Source organism: Ahaetulla prasina, chromosome 2, assembly GCF_028640845.1.
Source record: "Ahaetulla prasina isolate Xishuangbanna chromosome 2, ASM2864084v1, whole genome shotgun sequence".
NCBI classification, from domain to species: Eukaryota; Metazoa; Chordata; class Lepidosauria; order Squamata; family Colubridae; genus Ahaetulla; species Ahaetulla prasina.
Window position 1 is genome coordinate 129,092,277 of NC_080540.1, and position 22,515 is coordinate 129,114,791.

The window sequence follows — 22,515 nt, forward strand, 5'->3', positions numbered from 1 at the left end:
ACATGAATGGCTGATTCCTAAAGTCAGCACTGTGTTACTTACACCAACCTATTTTTATTTTTTTTTACAATTTTTAATACTTCTAACATAACGGGGTGAGCTCCCGTTACTTGTCCCAGCTTCTGCCAACTTAGCAGTTCGAAAGCACATAAAAACTGCAAGTAGAAAAATAAGGACCACCTTTGGTGGGAAGGTAACAGCGTTCCATGTGCCTTTGGCATTTAGTCATGCCGGCCACATGATCACAGAGACGTCTTCAGACAGCGCTGGCTCTTTGGCTTTGAAACAGAGATGAGTACCCTAGAGTTGGGAACGACTAGCACATATGTGCAAGGGGAACCTTTACCTTTACCCTAACATCACTTAGATGTTATATAAATAGCAGAAGTCAGAGAAACATTCCCCATTAGTCTGTAATAATAATAACACGAATCCACATCTGCCTATCACAGATCCTTGGGAAGGACTTGATAGATGGAAAAGATGCCAAATTCAGCCTGAACATCTGGTTGACTATGCAACGAAACATCATAATACTTTCATATGCCACCCAACTACCAATGATTCTGAACCATTAATAATAACAACAAATAAATAATTATATAATGGCTGGTAGTATTTATTTATGCGCAACCTTTACACATTATGTTACTATAGAAAATTCTTTTAAAATTTACAAGTTAAAGCTACAATTTAACATCAAATCAACACTCAATAAAAATTCATAGCTATGAAACGAATACAAAGAGAAATTTATCTAACATATTGCTGAGATAAAAATGTGGGAAACATTTGCTCTTTAACAGACATGACCAGGATACCAGTTCCAAACTGGGAGAGAAGAATGTCCCCATCATATCAAAATAGTACAATATAACTAGTTCATAAAGCAATCTAACTTTAACTCAAAAAATATATTGAGAATGATTTGATGCAGCAAATGTGCTTTGGATGTGTTACTGGTATTCCTGAGTACAAATATCTATTAAATTAGCTTAAATAGTTAGTAACTTGTAAAGTACACGTAATCCTTGATTTACAACAGTTCATTTAGTGACCGTTCAAAGTTACAACGGCAACTGAAAAAAGGGACTTACGATCGTTTTTCACAGTTATGACCTTTGCAGCATTCCAATGATCATGTGATCAGCATTCAGATGCTTTGCAACTGGTTCATACTTATGGCCGTTGCTGTATCCCAAGGTCATGTGATCCCCTTTTGCAACTGCCTGACGAGCAAAGTTAATGGGAAATCCAGGTTCATATAACAATTATGTTACTCACTTAACAACTGCAGTGATTCATTTAACAACCAAGGGAAGAAAGGTCATAAAATGGGGCACAACTCACTTAACAAATGTCTCATCATTCATTGGGCTGAATTGTCCTAAGTCGAGGACTACCTGTGTACCAGATGTGAGCCATTGGAAAATAAAAGGTATCTTTTATTTAAAAGAAGCAAATTGTGTACACATAGATATATAAACATTTCAACTGGATACTTCGCATAAATAGCATGTTATTCTCCATGGTCCCACTTGATTCCATCTAGATAAATTTCTTCAGGAGGTTTCTTGGATGCACATTTCCATAGATACCAGAGCCCTGCTAACAGGAGGTGAAACAGAAGAACCAGGCCTAAGAAGATGAAGCAGAAGAGCCTGTCCAAAGTGCTAGAAATAGATTTGAGATGTGGTGACCCTTCATCTGTTCTACAATCTGCTGTACAAAAGCAAAAAAGGTACCAGGTGAATTTGCGGCTCAAAATCAAAGAAGCAGAATTTGAGATCCAGTCAAACGTTATTTGAAATATTCTGAATGATCATGAGGGAAATATACAACTGCTACTTGATGAACAGAATTAAAACACAAGTTACATACATTTCATTATACTGTACGTCATTTCCAATATTTAGATCTAAAAGCTTAGACATTTTGGTCCAATAAACGGTAACAAAGATTAAAAAAAAAAAGAGTTGGCTTTGCAAAATTCTTGGTGTAGGAGTTATTCACTTGGTGAGAGATGTCTTTTCTTTGTTTTTTCTTACTAGGTTAGGGAGACTCTCCCACTTACTCTGAAGTTTAAGGAACATATTGGCTGGGTACAAGCTGAGTCACCATCGCTTACTTTTACTGATGCACCCTGCTGCCTTGTATCATCATAGTGAAGTCTGAGGAAAAGGAATGGACTATCTACCCTTATTGCTGCCCTGTTATATCAGCTACAGCTTCATGGCTTAATTTTAAAGCACCAAGTATTAAAATAACCGATTCTTAGTTTAAATAATTAAAAGAGCACTACTTTCAGCATCAAAAATCCTGGTAACTTCCAGGTTTTAAAAAGTCTTTAGATGGTAGACCATTCATTACTGCTAAGATTTATGTCATTGTGCTGAAGCTTAATTATGAAATGTTACAGTTGCCCCCACGCCCCCGTATAACTTATTTACTTGCCTTTTGTCTTAAGATCCTTTGCTTGTTCTAATTGGTCATTCGATGCAGTAGACGTTCCCTTCTTTTTTGGTTTAAATCCGAAATTCAGAGAAAGATTTGCATGATCAGTGACCAGCTTCTGCACCAAAATAGTTTCAGTTGTGCTAAGGAATAGTAATATGAGAAGGCCAGTGTAGTAATAACCTGGGACATTATTGGAAGAAGAAAGAAGTTAAAGGCATTATTGATGGTTCCCTTTAGCCTTTGCTTTATGTTACTGATAAAAGTATGTGCAGAAATTAGGCTAGTTCCTTAATCTATAAATTCAGATTAGGATGAATGTTAGGGTTAGGGTTAGGGTTCCTTGGAACTATACTACAGTTAAGTGTGGTGAGTAGTAGGAGTTATTTATTTATGAAATTTGTTTGCCATTCATCTCACTTGCAAAGTGACTCTGGGTAGCTTACAACATCAAAATAAATATCTATATACAAATAGTAGTGGGTTTCAAATCCTGCTGCTACCAGTCCACTTGTGGGCACAGAAGCATGTGCAAAAGCATCTGGGTGGGTGGGCAGAGCCCCCTGTTGCCACCGCTGCTACCGATTCACCCGATCCGGAGCAAACCACCACTGACAAATGTGTAAAATCACGGTAAAAGCAGAATAAAATACAAATTATAATTAAAACTAAGAGATGGCAAGGAAAGTACCAGCACATACAGGGGGATGAGGTGGGAGTTGCTATTAGTCGATCAACCATCTCCAATGTGATTCTCCCCCATTGGGGCCTCAATCCATCTGACAAAGTCCGGTCTTCAGGCTCTTGTAGTCAGGAGGGTGGGAGACAATCTCATTTTAGGGGGCAAGATATTCCAAAAAACCAGGCCCTAGCAGAGAAGGCTTTCTCCTGGACCCCACCAGTTGGAATTCCTTGACTGACAGGATCAGTCAAGGGGATGGGTGCAGCACAGTGGTGGGTTGCTATTAGTTCACCCCGGATTGAACGAACGAGTAGCGGTGGCGGTGGGAGGCTCCCCCCACCCACCTGGACGTCTCGGTGTATGTGCAGAAGTGGTGCACAACCTAAAGTCGTGCCAAAGGACTACTAGCTGAAACTGCCACCTGCTCTTCAAGCAGGAGCTGTGAGTCCAGGAAAGCTCCCAAGTTGCATACCACATTTGCCTGGGGTAGAGCCATCCCTTCCAGAACTAAAGATGTCAAAATCATGGATTTTGAAGCTCCACGCACCCACAGCCATTGGGTCTTCCAAGGGTTCAGCTGAAGCCTGTTGTCCCCCATCCAGGCCCCCCACAGTTCCAGGCAACATGAAAGAGCAGCAACAGCATCACTTGGCTCACCAGGGATGGAGATTTAAAGTTACCAGAGATGGAGATATAAAGTGGAATATCATCTGCATACTTGTGATACTCCAATCCATGGTGATAGATTATCGCACCCAGCAGCTTCATGTAGATGTTGAAAAGGAGTGGCAAGAGTACCAAGCCCTGTAGCACATCACTGAAAAACGGTCATGGGCTGGATCTCTCACTCCCTACTGGGGAGAAAGGAGTTGCACCAGTGTCTTGGAGAAAAGAGTTGCACCAGTGCAGACTGTGCTGCCCAGCACCAGGCCCCACAGTGGCTCAAAAGGATGCCACAGTGAATGGTATTCAAGGCTGCTGAAAGATCAAGGAGAGCAAGGGCGATTGCACTAGTTGCATCCTGCTAGTGCATCCTGCACTAGTCGCCAGAAATCATCATCAACAAGTGTGAGCAATGCCATTTCCATCCCATAACCAGGCCTGAATCCTGACAGAAAGAGATCCAGAATTATGATCTGTTTCATCCAAACCAGGGGTGAAATCTAAAAATTTTCCCTACCGGTTCTGTGGGCGTGGCTTAATTGATGGGCGTGGCTTGGTGGTCAGATGACTGGGTGGGCATGGCCAATAACAATAAATAATAAAAATAATAAACAAAGTATACAAAACAATAAGAGGTACCAAAAATCAACTTTCACATTTTACGCACACACAACACAACACAACACAACTTTTTTATTATTATTATTATTTATTATATTTGTATACCGCCCTTCTCCCGAAGGACTCAGGGCGGTTCACAGCCAGTAAAAACACAGTACATACAATACAAATTAAAAAACTATATAAAAAACTGATTCAATAACGGCCTAAAAATTTAAATACAATTTAAAACCCCGTTTAAAACCTTGATTAAAACCCTGAAATTAAAACTATGTTCAAGCTAGTCCTGCACGTCGAAACAACAGCGTCTTCAGCTCGCGGCGGAAAGTCCGGAGGTCGGGGAGTTGACGAAGCCCCGGAGGCAGCTCATTCCAGAGGGCGGGAGCCCCCACAGAGAAGGCCCTCCCCCTGGAGGTCGCCAGCCGACATTGTTTGGCTGACGGTATCCGGAGGAGACCCTCTCTGTGAGAGCGCACTGGTCAGTGTGAGGCTACTGGTGGCAGTAGGCAGTCCCGTAGATACCCCGGTCCTAAGCCATGGAGTGCTTTGAAGGTGACAACAAGCACTTTGAATTGGACCCGGAAGATCACTGGGAGCCAGTGCAGACTGTGCAGGAGAGGTGTCACACGGGAGCCACGAGGTGCTCCCTCTATCACCCGCGCAGCCGCATTCTGGACCAGTTGAAGCCTCCGGGTCCCCTTCAAGGGGAGCCCCATGTAGAGAGCGTTGCAGTAGTCCAGGAGGGATGTAACAAGGGCATGGGTGACTGTGCATAAGGAAGCCCGATCCAGAAAGGGACGCAACTGGCGTATCAGGCAAACCTGATAAAAAGCCCCCCTGGCGACGGCCGTCATATGTTCTTCTAAAGACAGCCGTGCATCCAGGAGGACGCCCAGATTGCGAGTCCTTTCCATGGGAGCCAATGACTCGCCCCCAACGGTCAGCGATGGAACTAGCTGACTGTACTGGGCCACCGGCATCCACAGCCACTCGGTCTTGGTGGGATTGAATCTGAGTCTGTTTCTCCCCATCCAGATCCGTACGGCCTCCAGGCACTGGGACATCACTTCAGCAGCCTCATTGGGGTGGTTAGGGGTGGAAATATACAGCTGAGTATCATCAGCGTATAGGTGACAACTCACCCCAAAACCACGGATGATCTCACCCAGCGGCTTCATGTAGATGTTGAACAGAAGAGGCGAGAGAACCGACCCTTGTGGTACCCCACATAAGAGGCGCCTCAGGGCCAATCTCTGCCCTCCTGTCAACACCACTGCGACCGGCCGGAGAGGTAGGAGGAGAACCACCTATGAACGGTGCCTCCCACTCCAAGTTCCCCGAGCCAGCGCAGCAGGATACCATGGTCGATAGTATCAAAAGCCACTGAGAGATCTAGTAGGACCAGGACAGAGGAACAACCTCTGTCCCGAGCCCTCCAGAGATCATCAACCAACGCGACCAAGGCTGTTTCCGTGCTGTAACTAGGCCGGAAACCGGACTGGAACGGATCTAGATAGACGGTTTCATCCAGGTACTGGGGCAACTGCCGTGCAACCACACTCTCAACAACCTTCGCTACAAAACGAAGGTTGGAGACAGGACGGTAATTTCCTAAAATAGCTGGATCCAGGGAGGGCTTCTAGAGGAGGGGTAGCCTCTTTCAAGGCAGTAGGGAAAACACCCTCCATCAAAGAAGCGTTCACAATTCCCTGGAGCCAGCCTCGTGTCACCTCCCGGGTGGCCAGTGCCAACCAGGAGGGACACGGGTCCAGTAAATATGTGGTCGCATTCAGTCCCCCCAGTATCCTGTCCACGTCCTCAGGAGCCACAGAATCAAACTCGTCCCAGATAGTAACCCCAAGACCTGCCTCTCCCACCCCGCCTGGATCTACCCAATCAGTGTCCAACCCTTCTGTCCAAACTCCTCAGCTCGACCCTGTAAGGGATCATTCACCGCTCCCTGTTGAAGGAGCGAGCGGGTCACCCTAAACAGGGCGGCTGGGCGGTTATCTGCTGATGCAATGAGAGTGGAAAAATATTCCCATTTCATCACCCTCGTTGCCACTAGATAGGTCCGAATGTAAGACCTAACTAGTATCTGGTCAGATTCAAAGCGGCTGGACCTCCAGATACTCTCTAGGCGTCTTCTCCAGCGTTTCATCTCCCTCAGCCCCTCAGAGTACCAAGGGGCTAAACGAGATCGGCACCGGGTCAGAGGCCGCAAAGGCACAACTTGGTCTAGAGCACCAGCCACCGCCCCATCCCAGGTGGCAACTAGATCCCCAGCTGAGTCGTGGGCCAAATCCTCAGGGAATGGCCCGAGCTCCGTCTGGAACCTCTCAGGGTCCATCAGGCGCCTGGGACGGAACCAACGAGTCGGTTCCATCTCCCTGCGGCAGGGGTCGATGGTTCGAAAGTCCAGCTGAAGGAGCGAATGATCTGACCATGACAAGGGTCTAATAACTAACTCCCCTAACTCCAGATCATTCAACCACTGGCCAGAGACGAAAATCAAGTCCAGAGTGTTTTCCCTGATGTGAGTGGGACTGTCAACTAACTGGGTCAGGTCCAAGGCCGTCATGGAGGCCATGAACTCCCAAACTGATGTGGATGCCACCCCCGCCGACGGTAGATTGAAGTCTCCCATGACCATAAGTTTGGGGGTCTCCACCACCGTCCCGGCGATCACATCCAGCAGCTCGGGCAGGGCTTCTGTCATGCAGCAAGGGGCCAGGTACGTGATCAGTAAACCCACATGCATCCCCCAGCCCCACTTCACAAGGAGGGACTCGCATCCGGCTATCTGTGGCACAGTGGTCTCCCTCGGTTCTAGACTCTCGTTGATAACAACCGCCATCCCCCCGTCCCTACCTGGTGGGCACATTTCTACCAGGGGAACCCCCCCTTCCGTGCCCAACCAGGTCTCCGAAATGCCAATCAGGTCCATGCCCCCCTCCTGTATAAGATCAGAGATGAGGGGGGCTTTATTTATTTATTTATTTATTTTTATTTATTATTCAAATTTATATACCGCCCTATCTCCCGAAGGACTCAGGGCGGTTCACAGGCAGATAAAAAACATATATATACAAATTAAGAAAACCATTAAGAAACATATTCAAAAAGCCTAATTATTAAAAATAATATAAATATTAAAACCAATTAAAACCCCTATAAAATTTAAAAAATTTAAAAACTAGTCCAGTCCCGCGCAGATAAATAGGTGTGTTTTAAGCTCGCGACGGAAGGTTCGGAGGTCTGGAAGTTGACGGAGTCCTGGGGGGAGTTCGTTCCAGAGGGTGGGAGCCCCCACAGAGAAGGCCCTTCCCCTGGGCGTCGCCAGACGACACTGTCTAGCTGACGGCACCCTGAGGAGTCCCTCTCTGTGAGAGCGCACGGGCCGGTGAGAGGTATCCGGTAGCAGTAGACGGTCCCGTAAGTAACCCGGCCCTATGCCATTTACAACAGACCTGGCATTGCATAACATCAGACGAAGGTCCAGCCTCTGGGGATTTAGGCCACTCGGGAAACGGGAAACTGCCAGGGGACCGGAGTGCGCAATCGCTCGTAAATAGCGAGTGCGCACTCCCCGAACCTGATATGGGCCCCCGCGTTCACCATACTTGCCCCTCCCACTTACCGTGCAGATAAAACCACCCTCGTAACCTTGAGCTCTAGCCTCCTCTTCCACCTCCGAATCGATGATGTTTATGCCGCGAGCTGACACAGGATCTAGCAATGGCCCCGATAGGCCTCCCCATTATTATTATTATTATTATTTATTAAATTTTTATACCGCCCTTCTCCCAAAGGACTCAGGGCGGTGTACAGCCAAAAGATAGCCATAAACCTATCTTCGCCATCCCACCCCTCCCCCTAAAATTATTTTAAAAATTACTAAAACATGAAGTTAAAAAGCCCCTAAGCCTCCTCTTTGAAGCATGCCACCTCTCGGGATTCCAAAATCCGTCATCAAGGTGGGCCCTCAATAGAATGGAGGGCCATGTCTGCGAGAGGGGGGAAACTCGCAGGTCAAGAAGCTGCGATCGCGAGTACTTTTCGGAGTTTATAGAGGATGGCAGATGGTAAAAGTCTTGATCTGGCCAGTCAGATGGTCACAGCCAACGTTCCGGACAGTAAATGGGGTTCAAAACTCTTCCGGCCAAAGCAATGTCATTAGATGAAAATATTGATGCAGGATGATAGGACCCTGTTGCCGTCATCGTTGCAGAACAACGTCAACCGCTATCCAGGCCCCCTACCACAACGTCACCATTGTCTTTACCCGGTCCAGTCAGTCAGTCAAACCCCGGGACCAACGCCACCACCCAAAAGGACAACGACCACAGCTGCCAACGCCGCCACCATAAAAGGCACCACAGTCATTGCCGCCGACATCGCCATCTCAGTGGTAACGGCAATCACAAAAACTCCAGGGGAACTCCCAGTGGTGCCAAGGATCCCTGGGGAAGGGGGTGGCATCAGCATTGCCGCCATCGCTGTCGTCAACGTCGCCACCGCCGCCATAAAGGCCTCACCGTCACCATCAACAGGCACCTCTGAAGCGGCAGATAGACAACCACCGCCGCTGCCCCAGATCGAGCAAGCAAAGCCAGCGCCAGAGCTCAGCCTTACCCCAACCGGCCAGTTCTCCTCGGCCAAAGATGGTCTCTGTGGGGAAGGGAAGTTCGACCAGACAACATCCACCTCAAAGAAATGCCGCTGCCACTGCCGCTGCCGCTGCCGCTGCTGCTGCCATTGAAAAGCAGCTAAAAATGCTGACTGATGCCCAAATCCAGCGAGGAGCTCCATCCACTTTAGCCAGCTATTTTCCTCGGGGGCCAAAGACCCCATCTTCGGCTGAAGGTGGTCTCCATAGGAAGGGAAGAGAAGGGAAGCTCCCCCAGCGGCGCCAACATCAAAGGAAGCACCACCGCCGCTGCAGATGATAATCAGCTGAACACCACCCGCCGCCCAAACCAGCAGCAAAAGCCGGCAAAGAACTCTCTACACCCCCGGCGGCCAGTTCTTCTTTTTATTGCGGACTTCAAATCCCAGAGTTCCTCAGCCAGCAAAGCCAGCCAGTTGATCACCGAGGAAATAGATTAGCTAAGCGATTGATTCTGTCTGGCTGAAAGTGAAACTACTTTCGGGCTGGAAAAAGAGCCATGCGTTCATCAGTAATCAGGTAAGTGCCTTAGAATCTCTACTCTTACTTGTAGAAAACATATTTTCTACAAATAAAAGTACAAGTAAGGTTCTGCTGATGAGGAACTCAGGTGAGATTGTCAGAGGAGACTTTAATTTTTTTAAAAAAAAAGTTTAAAGTCTCTGCCGATCTCAGCTGAGGGGCGGGATCCTCAAACGTTTTTTTTTACTTTTAAAGGCATGTTTCACTGACGCAAAACCGGCTTTTAAAAGTAAAAAAAACCAAAAACCTCTGCTGATGGTGCAGCTCAGCAGAGGCAGGGGGCGGGGCCAGGGATTTTTGCTACCGGTCCTCCGAACCAGCAACTGCCATCACTACCGGATCGTGCGAGCCGGTCCGATCCGGGAGCATTTCACCCCTGATCCAAACCCTTCTGAAACTGCCAAGCAACCACCTTATTACCACCTTCCCTAAAAAGGTGTTGCCGTTATCATTAATTATAATCTTATCTTTAGAGGAATATTTTTTCTGGATGTTATTTTAATCTTATTAGATAAAGTGGACAAAACTTTCCATTTGGGTGACTTGCTGCTTGACATTTTTTTGCTTGTACAACTTACTGAGCAGAGGATTACAGGAGGATGATTCTGGCAGGGAACCAATAAAAGAAGAATAGAAGACTAGATATGCCAAAAGCAAAGTGATCATGTATGACAATCTGTCTTGGAGACGGATAAAGAAGCCACAGAGATCCGCTATCTCAACTGCAAGGCTTGGCAATATTGAGGAAAGCAGTACTCGTAGTCCTGTGTTTTTTAGATTTATCTGAAAAAGAATCCAGACATGGAAAGTCACGGTAAAAGGAAGAAATAAATCAAGTTTCACCAGAAGTGCATTTGTTGGGCATTGATAAAGCACAGTGCTAAGCCTAAATATGGTTTGTTTGCTTTGGTTAACCACAGCATTCGAATTCAGCCACTATGGCTGTAAATCATGGATTATTATTTTTTTAATGAAATGAACCCACCCAACTATAATGTTTCTAGTTTTATGAGGGTGGGAGGGAGGGAGATTTCCAAGAAATCTTCCCATTGTTAATATCCATTTCAAAGGCAGGCAGAACATCTATATGCATCATCAGTCCAGTCAGCTAGAAAAATAGGGCCTGATTGAGATGCCACTAAGATAACTTTTAAAAAATGACAATGCAAGTGATATTCTTACCATGACCGCAAAATAAGGCTGGGCCCTATTCTTTTGGCTTGTAATGTTCACGCTTGTGATGAGATATTCACGCTTTAAATTCAGAATTTCATTTTTAATGGAGGTGCTGAATTCCAGCTCACCAACTTGAAAGAATAATTTAAAAGAATTTGAAAAATCACAATCTTATTCATCGTAAGTAAAAACGCTGATATAGAATCTATTAAGACAAACTACATATATGATTCAACCATATTAGAAGCCATCTGGGAAAAGAAATGACATAGATGAGAAAAGGGACGAGTAATAGCAGAAGTTAGAATAAATGGTTATTGTTTAGAAGAGCAGAGTTGCTACTACTAAATACTGAGACTTGGAATTACTACAACTTAGCAACTGAAGTCTGATGCCAACCTCTTCCCTTAAAGTTTTCTCTGATGCCTTTTTTTTTGTCTAATGTTTTTGCTTTCATTAAGAACAGATATATTATATATAGATGCGCTGAGCAAGTTACAAAGGTTATGGGTCAAGAGATTCAACTCTTTCTAGCTATCTTCTTGCCTGAATATAAACCTTGTGCTCAATATCGGTCAATGGAGATTGTGCATAAACTGATAATAGGAACTGGACTGTTTGTACAGCAGCTCCACATAAATTATGTTGACAATGTGCCTAATGGCACATTAGTAGACAATGTCAGATGATTTTAATTCACTGGCTTATGTATTCCAATTTTTGTATAAGTAAATGTTACTTTAATATTACATATTAAAATTATATATTTGAATGTAGAAGCTATGCAAACTGACCAAGCAATGTTTATCATCCCCCATTTTTAAATTCAGCGGTGATTGGCAATATTAAGCAGGATGTCTCATGAATAATTCTATCAATGTTATCCATAGGGATACATTGTGCCTTCATAACCAGCCACATCACATTTACCCAAATCAACAACTACCATTCATAAAAACTTAATTAGAACTATGTGCGGTGCCAGCAGAAATAAAACATGCAGTCTGCAAAGGACCTTGTTAACTATATCCAAAATTTACTTAAGAAGAGACTATATGAGCCACTGTGGCACAGTGGTTAGAGTGTAGTACTGCAGGCTACTTCTGCTGACTGCCGGCTGACTGCAATTTGGCAGTTCAAATCTCACCAGGCTCAAGGTTGAGTCTTCCATCCTTCTGAGGTGAGTAAAATGAGAACCCAGATTGTTGGGGGCAATAGACTGACTCTGTAAAGTTGGCTGTAAAGCACTATAAAGCAGTATATAAGTCTAAGTGCTATTGCTATTGGTATAGATTATTTGACTTGAGGTTTGAATGGAGTTCTGTACAGTACATGACAACCAATTTTTTATATTATTTATGTATGCAGACTTCTGCCTACCTTTGCTGTCCAGTGAGATAAAGCTCAAAAAGCACTTGCTGCTATCAAATGGGTAATAGAAGAGGTCAAAGTTGCAGTTGCTGTCAATGTGAAGAGGAAGTTGAAATTCTGTTTTCCCATCACTGTGAAGTATCACATTAGGGGATCCCACTCTCCATATTACATCAAACCTTTAATTAAAGAAATGTAACATGAGCAAAAGCGAATGTTGCTTTTCACAATTTTGTTATCTTCTAGAATGTTGAGAAACAATTTCTCACTTTCAAATGAGAAAAAGTGCACTTATTTTCTTATCAAAATTCTCAAACTACCATTGTTTACTGTAGAAAGGCTGAGATTATATAGAAAAAATAGGCTAGGCTAGGCTAGGCTAGGCTAGGCTAGGCTAGGCTAGGCTAGGCTAGGCTAGAATAGAATAGAATAGAATAGAATAGAATAGAATAGAATAGAATAGAATAGAATAGAATAGAATAGAATAGAATAGAATAACAGAGTTAGAAGGCACCTTGGAGATCTTCTAGTCCAACCCCCTGCTTAGACAGGAAACCACTCAGAGAAATGGTTGTCCAATCTCTTCTTAAAAACTTCCAGTGTTGGAGCATTCACAACTTCTGGAGGCAATTGTTCCACTGATTAATTGTTCTAACTGGTTCTATATGACATATGGAAACCAGTTTGGTCTATTGGTTAAGGTACCAGGCTAGAAACCTGGAGATCAGGTGTTCTAATTCTGCCTTAGCCATGAAAGCTCTCTGGCTTTGGGCAAATTGTTCTCTCTTAGCCCAACCCACCTCAAAGGATTGTTGAAATAAGCCAATGGCAATCTAGAGATAGTTCTCAGGTTACAACAGCAATTGGGACCAGAAACTCTGTTCTTAAGCAAAGTGGTCATAAAATGCAACATCATGTTGATTGTGCCATTTAGACATGGTTGATATTAAACAAGGACCACATGGGTCATTAAACAAGGAACTCAAGTGATCATGATTTCTGACTTCCTACCAGCTTCCCCATTGCTTGTGGGAACTTGGTAAGAAACATCAGAAATGTGGCTGCAGGGACACTACAATGTCCAGAACTCTGAGGAGCCCTTGTTCAGCACCATTATATATCTGAATAGTCTCTGAACAATTGGTTGTAACCTGAGGATTACCTCTATCTTTGTGTTGCTTCCCAGAAAAGTATACCACCTGAATGTGTCTGAAAGTCCTGTGTAACTGAAACTGAAATAGGTACTGGAATAAGCTCTTAATGTAATTTGGTCATAGTCTGCTCTGTGCATACTATGTATTTCTCTGCGACAGAACAGTTACAAAGAATTACAAGTTATTTAAGTCTTGCATAGTCCCCTGTTATTTTGAAAAGAGGGGAAATAGCTATGTTAGGAGGAATAGATACAGAGTGCCCTTCTGATCCAGAGGAAATCCACAGGGCTGTTCAAAATCTTCTTAATACATTTTAATCCAGACAGAGACCTATAGGAAGCACCGTCCTTTATTGCAAATGACAGCTGAGTGGTAATGTTTCCACAAGAATATTGAATAGATTCCTGATTTTAGTCTTCAGGAAACCTGTGCCAGATTGTGCCACTATAGTTGTGTTTTCCTTTATGAACTATACATGTGTTTTCCTTTATGAACTATTCAATGGTATCTACTGGCAGATTCAAATGTGAGCTTCTTGACTCCCAACTAAATCTAACATTCGGTTGTAATAAAGTATAATAAAAACAATCATGCTCATTACTCTTAGTTTTGCAAATAAACTCTAAAGTCTTTTCTTCCCTAAAATTAATTAGTTTATTTTGTCTCTCAATGAGTCTTGTATTAAAAGTCTATCCATTAAAAGTTAGGAGAGAAAGTGAGGAAGTATACTATCCTATACAAATATAAAGGTGAGATTGGATTGGATGATGTCAACTTTGCTAAAAGATCAGACACATGGGTCTTGTGATCAACTGCTGAGGAATAGGTTATACTATTAGCTACACTACCATCAACTGGCTCTTTTACAGGTAGAGTGTTGAAATAGATGTGTCTCATGTCTGCGTCATGTGGGCATCATTATTCCAATGTGTCTTATTATGGACACTCTTACTTTAATGCTACTTACGCTTCTTGAACCATATAGGATGGAGTCCAGACTGAATCCCAAGGCACAGTGACAGTGCTGAAGGGGAATTCCTCCTCATCCCAAGCCAGTCTTTCATTATACCATGACTGAAAGATTCATTAAGAGAAAATATTAGTCTTCATTCTCACATTTCCCATTCCCAGCACTGATGGTGTTAACATTTAAGCCACCATTTTCCAGCTTGGCCATCCTGCAGACATTAGGGAAAATGAGTATATAGGCATTATGCTGAAGTTAGGCCCATGATTAGGATTAAAGGTTGAAGGTGTGAATGGGGATCAATTTTTATGGGCAATGAGAGTTCCCTTTTGAGTTAGTGATGTATGCTGGATAAACAATCATGGACAATCTTTTCATGGGTGTTAGGAGGAAGTTAGTGTTAAGAGAAGGAAAAGCGGACGTCTAAATGCATGATAGATATTGCCTAGGAATTTTAGGCAAGCACAGTTACCATAGTTACTTCTCCCATTTCCCATGGCCAGTGATTTGTGTGCCTAAGATTTTTCCATAATGAGTTTTCTGCCAATTTTCTCTGCCCAAAGTACAGCTCCCAGAATACCCCAGGGGAAAATAAGTTATAATTGAGCCAATATGTTTGCAATATACTCTGAAGGAGAAGGAAAGTCGACAGTGTTTCTAATACATGAGCTGTTTGAGGATTAGATTTTAAGAAAGTTAACTATCCGATGATTAGAAAGGAATGAATTCACCTAGAGATGGATACTGGAAAAAACTGCATGGGATGTACCAAAATAAACAAACAAACAAATAAACAAACATTTAATGCACAGTTTCTAGGCTATACTTTCCAGGCTACACAAATCAGAATGTAGTTACTTTTCAAATTATGCATTTGAATTATGCATAATTATGGTGTAATTTCGGACTAAAAACTGTATACTGCAGGAAAATGTGCTCTTCGCACTTAATATTAGATACATATAAAATTTATCACAAATGGTTTATAGACCTTCATTTACTCTTTTCTTTATATCTTACATTCCATTGCAATTTGCACATATTTATCAGGATGTAAGAAGAGAGAAGTAGGATGTCAAAACAGGGGTGTCAAATTCAAGGCCCTGGGGGCCAGATCTGGCCCGTGGGGTACTTAGATCTGGCCCATGGGGCCACCCTGGAAACAGTGAAGGACTGGCCCACAGTGCTTCTGCCAGTGAAAACGGGCTCCCGAGTTCCATTTTTGGCTGCCATGGCCTCCTGCAACCCTCTGCCAGTGAAAACGGAGCTCAGGGGCCTGTTTTTGCTGGAAGAGCGCTTGGTGCTACCACAGATGCCCCTGACACGATGGATGTCAAACTGGCCACGCCTACCCTGGCCACATCCACCCCAGTTCCCCGAGGTCAAACACAACCCTGATATGGCCCTCAATGAAATTGAGTTTGACACACCTGGATTAGAATGTTCTTATCTTTTGTTCACAGCCCACTTGTATAACATTTTCAAGTTCAGGGTTGCCTATGGGTTACGAATGCTATGCCAAGGACTGGACACAAAAAATGATTCCAAAATAAAGAAGTGGGTGGAGTCAGGACAAAAAAAATGTTTCCCTTGCATCCACTCCTCATTTAGAAGCTACCTTGATAAGCAACCATTTGTAAATACAACAATAATAAAAAAAATAGATGTGACCCATGTAGAAACTTATGATCAAATTTTGTGTTTTTTATCAGGGCAACCTGGTCTACCCAGATATGGGATGGAGTATACTGCTTCCGCTTTCGCCTTTCAGCCCCAGTCCAGAAGCCTTCGCAAGCGGAAGCAGTATGCTCCATCCCATATCTGGGTAGACCAGGTTGCCCTGATAAAAAAACACTTAAATTCTCCCTTGGTATAGCTGACAGAGGAAGGAGAACCCATGGCTTAGAGGTTAATATATTTACTTAATATGTAAGCAGCCTGGGTTCAAATCCCAGAAGGGTATGGCTAGTTGATGAGTGCTAAATAGCTTGAAAGTCTATACTAGTCTCCCTTTATTTCTTTGTCAATCAATATAAATTTAACACAATCAAATTTTGTGTGTCTGACAACAATGCATGCTGTAGTGAAGGCAACACTGGCATAACTGTACCAGAAAACTGTATCTGAATTAGACAGCAGCATCTAGGGATCTCTTTCCCTCTCAGTCATGGGTTCAATTAATGACCATTTCACTTAATGAGCTAATTGTGAGAATAAAACAGTTGCTAAATGAGGAGAGGGTGTAATCTAAATGTAATTGACATGCAATGAATATAGTTTATCATGCTTGGTGTAATTTCCCCCTTTTTGTCATATTAAAATTAATAATTTGAAACCAACATTTTATGGTTTTTAAACAAAAATTGGATTTTCCTGTTGCACACACTGCTTTAGGCCTTCCTTGTCTCTCTTCCCAATTACTGCATTTTTTTAAAAAAATTAAGCATTACCTGATTTAGGACCAGAACAGATGTGATGGTGTATTTCAAGATGTCCTAGTGGAAGAATAATTCACGGTCATTTTCCTTCCATTTGTTTATACAAACACATTGAATTTTCTTATTGGAAAATCCATAATAAAATGCAGAATGGAATTGAATAGAATGGAACAGAATGGAAAGGAATAATTTTCAAATTCTTTTCCAAAAAGAAAAGAAAAAACTATTATTTTAAATATTGGCCAAGGTATTGTGTTGTTCAGATATGATTTTTATCCTACAGGCAGAATACTGTTATTTGTTGACAATTTTTGTAATACTAGCACAGAGTTCATTGCCTATCTAGCTGCTTTCTTCCCTCAGCACTTGCTCAAAGCAAGAAAAGCCACTTTCCTTTGAACTCTACGAAATTACTGGAATTATTCAATTTTTTGGAACCTCAGCTGCACTTCTGCAGCTCATTCAAGTGTCCAAGATGTTCCCTTACATTTCTTCCGAATGTATTCCTTGCCACCAATTCTCACAGGTCATCTTTCACTGTGAAAACAATATTGCAAAATCTAGGGAATGCAGGAAGGGAAATGGTATTAGCTTCTCTCTTTATAGAATCGGATGAAGGGCTCTCTGTGACTTCACAGCTGAGGAAGCAGAGAAACTTCAGGGAACTGGGTACAAAGTGCAAACTCCATACCTACCACCCAGCCTGAAGACAGTAAAACCTTCCTTTAATGATTTATTTATGCTTTTTGCAAGTTATAATATTGACATCACCAAGTTGATTGTGCTAGGAGTCTCAGCATAGATCAATAAAAGTATTACATGGTTGTGATTTATGAAATCAATGAACTGACAGTCTCTCATAATGTTTTAGCTGTTACCGCTTCTCCCTTTGTCTCTCAGGGAGGGAGGGAGAGAGAGAGAGAGAGAGACAGACAGACAGACAGACAGAAAGACAGACAGACAGACCCAGACATACATACAGAGATACACACACACCAAAAAACACTCTTTAATTCCCCATTGGAACTAGGAGCAATTTAAATCCATAGTAAGCCCCTATTTTCTTTTGAAGCAGAGTGCTTAGTTAATGACAATTTACAAATATTTAGATTTTACCATACATACCACATTTAGCACATTAGACATGATCACTGTGATGTTCACTAAAAGGGGGCCATTTCCAGTTTTGTGGGTCTGATATACAGCATTTGTACCAAATAGTGATATAAATAGTTTTTCTTCCAAAGAGGCAGAAGAATCTTGCCAGGTTATCTGAAGAGAGGTTGCTAGAAGCAAAGCACAAAGTTCCCATTTTAGATCAAAGATTCTCACAGTATGCTGCAGCTCAAATCAACGCCAACATTTGTGCTGAAACTGAGAAAGATGCTCATGTTTAGTTCTCATTAAATCCCATCTCTAAACCAAGTATAGTAGAGGATGGTGGTCACCTTAGCACCTAAGTAAAATTCAAGAGCCAGTTTGGTCTAGTGGTTAATGAATCAGGCTAGAAAGAAACAAACTATGAATTCTATTCCTGCCTCAGGCGTGACAGTCATCTAGGTCAGGGGTCCCCAATCCCCGGGCCATGGACCAATCCTGACCCAGGGCCTGTTAGAAACCAGACCGCACAGTTGGAGGTGAGCAGGGAGCGAATGAGTGAAATCGAAACCATCCCCCCCCCAATGGAAAAATTGTCTTTTATGAAACCAATCCCTTCTGCCAAAAAGACTGGGGACAGCTGATCTAGGTAACATTGGGCCAGTCACTCTCTCTCTCTCAGTCCAACCTACCACACAGTGTTGTTGCTCTGAAGAAAACAGGAGGAGAGAGGAGCATTAAGTATGACGGTCACCTTGAGTTAATTATAAAATAATAAAGGCAGCAATCATGAAATTGTGAAATCAATCAATTAATAATCATCCTGGTCAGCTGCTACAGAGGAGGGTAGGGCATTTGAGTTCTTTGTCTCTACCTTGATTATCAGAACTATCACTGACATCAAATGAACTGTTTAGGATCCGTTAGGGGGTTCATCCTCATCAGAGATGTTCTCCCTCCCACCCCTTGACCTCAATAACTCTTCATCAAGAGAAAGAATAAATGCTGATTCCAATTCGTCAAACCACAAGTAATCGTAAACTCTGGGCTTTCTGTAGAATCTCCTCCACATTTTCTTTTACTCACATGTAAGGAAAGCCATTATCTAGGCCCAAATGAGATCATTTTTATTGGCCATTTCCAAGGCTAAATTTTGCATATACCTATAAGTTATATCAATGGACAAGAAAACAGAAACTTATCACTCTGAACATATTTTCAAAAAAAAGTAAAGATGTACCCTACCTAGCAATAGAAAAAGATAAGTCATGTTGATTCTTGCTCTCTTCATTTCTTTTTTGCCAGGAGAAAAGGCTTTAATGTAATTCCAGATCTTGATGTAAAATGGTTACTGATTTCATTCGGGATTATGAGAATTGTAGTCCAGTAGATCTTGAAAGCACCAGGTTAGGAATGGATGTTGTAAAATTAATATGAATTCATAGATATTTCAGGAAATTTGGATAATTCTTCTCTATGGCATTCCTAGCATGTAAAGGTATGCTATACATAATAAGGATCATAATAATATGATTATAATACCCATATTATACCTGTATATGCAATTGGCCTAAGATAGTCTCGCGAATTGTTTTTTACTGATGGTAGAAAATAAGTATATTGCCGAATGTCCTAGTAACATGGAGATTCACAGATCAGCATTACAATTTATTCTGTGTTTTTTTTTGTAATTAATGATTAGATTATCATTGCCTTTCTATTAAAAACTATATTGAAAATAACATTTCATATTACAGGACCAATTTTAAATCTTAAATTAATAATATAAAATAGCATATGTAGAAGAATGAAATACTTAAAAAGTATCCAGTGAGTTATCAGGAACGCTTATAAGAAAAAATTATTTAGCAGACAAATAAAGCACTCAGTAATTAGCTATAAAAGTCTATGAAGAGAGCTAAAGGGAAAAAAACGAAAGAAAATATGCATAAAACATAGATGTTTTAATCAATATATTGGAAAACACAGCAAGCAATCATAAAATTTTCCCTCCTTTATAAAATAAAACCTGAGATATAAACAATCTCATAAGAATATAGTATAATCAAATGCTCAATATGTTCCATGCCTTCCTACTCATAACAAAGAGCGCTTCCTAAATGTGTGCAAAACATTTCAAATTTGAACCACTTTACATAAAAGTACATGGGTATTTTACTGTAAATCTATTGTCGCATTGCAAAGTTCATGCCCCACACCACCTTATTTGTTATTTATAGCTGTTTTTTAGATAATGATGATGATGATGATAATAATAACCTTTATTGTCATTGTACATCATGTATACAACAAAATTGGTTTAGCCTCTACTGGTGCAATCCATAACAGAAAATACAAGACAACATGAATAGTATACAGAGTATTAACTTCTCATGGACCATCCTTGCCCAGTACAACCAGGGTGAAATGCTCCCGGTTCGGACCAGATCAATTGATCTGGTAGCAATGGCAGCGGATAGTTCGGAGAACCGGTAGCAAAAATCCCTGTCCCCACCCCCACCCATGCCCACCCAATCGCCTAGTCACCTGCTTGTCTCTTCTTTCCGGCTCAGTTGCTTTTCCTGCCCCAATGGTAGGAATAAGTTGTAAAAAATGCTTTTAAAAGGTTAAAAAAAAGGCTCTGATGATCACAGCTGAGCTGCGCGATCATCAGAGCCTTTTTTTTTACTTTTAAAAGCATTTTTTAACAATCTATTTGGGTGAATAGGTAGTAAAAATGCTTTAAGAGGTTAAAAAAAGGTTCTGACGATCGTGTGCCACAACTGTGATCATCGGAGCCTTTTTTTTAACCTTTTAAAAGCATTTTTACTACCTATTCACCCACAGCTGATCACACACACGCCCCGCCCGCTGTTGTTCTTACCTTTTTTCCCATGCCTCCTTTTGGTGTACATTGTGTGTGTGCACAGCACGCGTTTGGCATGCCGAGCGCATGCGCAGCCACCGAACCGGTAGTAAACGGGTTCAGATTTCACCACTGAGTACAACCTTCTGCCATCTGGACAGGCTACCAATCAATCAGAATAGAACTGGAAGAGACCTTGGAGGTCTTCCACTCCGACCCCGTGATCAAGTAGGAGACCCTATACTATTTCAGACAAGTGGCTGTCCAGTCTCTTCTCAAAAAACCTCCAGTGATGAAACACTCCAACTTCTGAAGGAAAGCTGTTCCACTGGTTAGTTATTCTCACTGTTAGGAAGTTTCTCCTTAATTCCAGACCACTGCACAGCCTTTATGCTCAATTGTTTTTATAACCATAGGCATATAATGCAATAGGCAAAAGCTGTTGCATTCTGTACATGTGGAATTTCACAGGTAGGAGCCACCAAGGATAACTTGAAATCTGTATTGACTGACCAACCATACCTGGAAAAGATGTCACTATTCAGTGTGGACAGATGGACAGATAACAATTGAATGAGGAGACATTGAGAAAATTATCTATGTATCGGTAGTTTGGTAGGAGTGCCCGTTCAAGGGTAGATTCAAAATCTGTCCAATACCCTGGTTGTTTTTTATACCAACAGCTGCCACATCAGTTATTTATTATGAAAAAGACAATGGATGAATCCATGTTTGTTTACTGCATATGCAACCTCTCCACATGATTTGAATTCTCAGCAGCACTAACCAAATAAGCCTCCTGTTATTGTTTTTTAAATGATGTCCTGTATTTTATTCTCTACGATTGCTCTTTCTTCATATGTATAAGCTGAAGACTCTTTTATTTCATCGAGCAGGATTAGCCTAATAGTTTTTAATAGTTTTAATCAGTTTTTAATGGGATTTAGCAAATTTTTACAATTTCGGCCAATTTAAAATTAGTTTTTTAAAATTGTTCTTAACTTTTATATTGTTGTTTTTTTTACTTGGCTGTAAACCGCCCTGAGTCCTTCGGAAGAAGGGCGGTATAAAAGTTGAAATAATAAATAAATAAATAAATAATAAATAAGCAATTCTTTAATTAAAATAGTCAAAGCAGAAGGATACTAGTGAGAAGTAACTGAATCACCAAAATACTTTATCTGTTTGCTTCTTTTTTTTTTTTACGTACAATATCGTAATCGTTTTTCAAAAAGTCAAAGTGGTTCAAAATCAAACAAATCTAGCACTCCTAGATATTAATAATAGCAAGAAAAACAACAGCAGCATCTTAACACAGGATGAAGACTGAGAACTAGCAAATGCTTGCTAAGAAAATAATTTCCATTTAAAAAGACTGTTTACATCTGTTCTTCTGCTTAATCACAGGATTGCTCTTTTAAACAGAAGACTACATTGTTTACATTTACTGTGCTAAGTTATATTTGTATCTGCAGGTTTATTTCCAAAAAGTTCAAGGAAGTACTGATACTTCTCATGCACCCACTTTCACAACAACCCTTTGATTTTGCGTAATCTGAGATGAATGGTCCTAAAATCGTCAAATGAATAATATGGATAGCAGAATTGAAACTCAATGTTTCCTATTCTGGTCTGATATGCTAGAAACTATAAAATAGTTATAGTTATAGGGATGCAGTGGCTCAGAGGCTAGGATGTTGAGCTTGTCGATCAAAAGGTCAGCAGCTCAGCGGTTCGAATCCCTAGTGCTGCCGTGTAATGGGGTGAGCTCCCATTACTTGTCCCAGCTTCTGCCAACCTAGCAGTTTCGAAAGCACGTAAAAATGCAAGTAGA

General features: G+C 41.8%; 1 protein-coding gene across 1 annotated transcript; it reads right to left on the minus strand.

The window, feature by feature from the left end:
- Positions 1 to 1,519: 1,519 nt before the first annotated feature.
- Positions 1,520 to 18,917, minus strand: ZACN (zinc activated ion channel). Its single transcript, XM_058167908.1, has 9 exons — positions 18,902 to 18,917; positions 17,843 to 18,003; positions 16,730 to 16,774; positions 14,280 to 14,386; positions 12,063 to 12,337; positions 10,794 to 10,918; positions 10,190 to 10,394; positions 2,455 to 2,637; positions 1,520 to 1,722 (listed from the first exon to the last, which is right to left on the minus strand). The coding sequence occupies exons 1-9, from the start codon at positions 18,915 to 18,917 to the stop codon at positions 1,520 to 1,522; spliced, it is 1,320 nt and encodes a 439-aa protein (XP_058023891.1).
- Positions 18,918 to 22,515: the final 3,598 nt, after the last annotated feature.

What these genes read in the sequence shown, in the direction of transcription:
- ZACN (XM_058167908.1), bottom strand. An exon ending in AATCTATACCAATAGCAATA is followed by an intron (nt 10,919 to 12,062) that starts GCACTTAGACTT and finishes TATTCTTTCAAG; the next exon opens with TTGGTGAGCTGGAATTCAGC. An exon ending in AGCCTTATTTTGCGGTCATG is followed by an intron (nt 10,395 to 10,793) that starts GTAAGAATATCA and finishes ATTCTTTTTCAG; the next exon opens with ATAAATCTAAAAAACACAGG.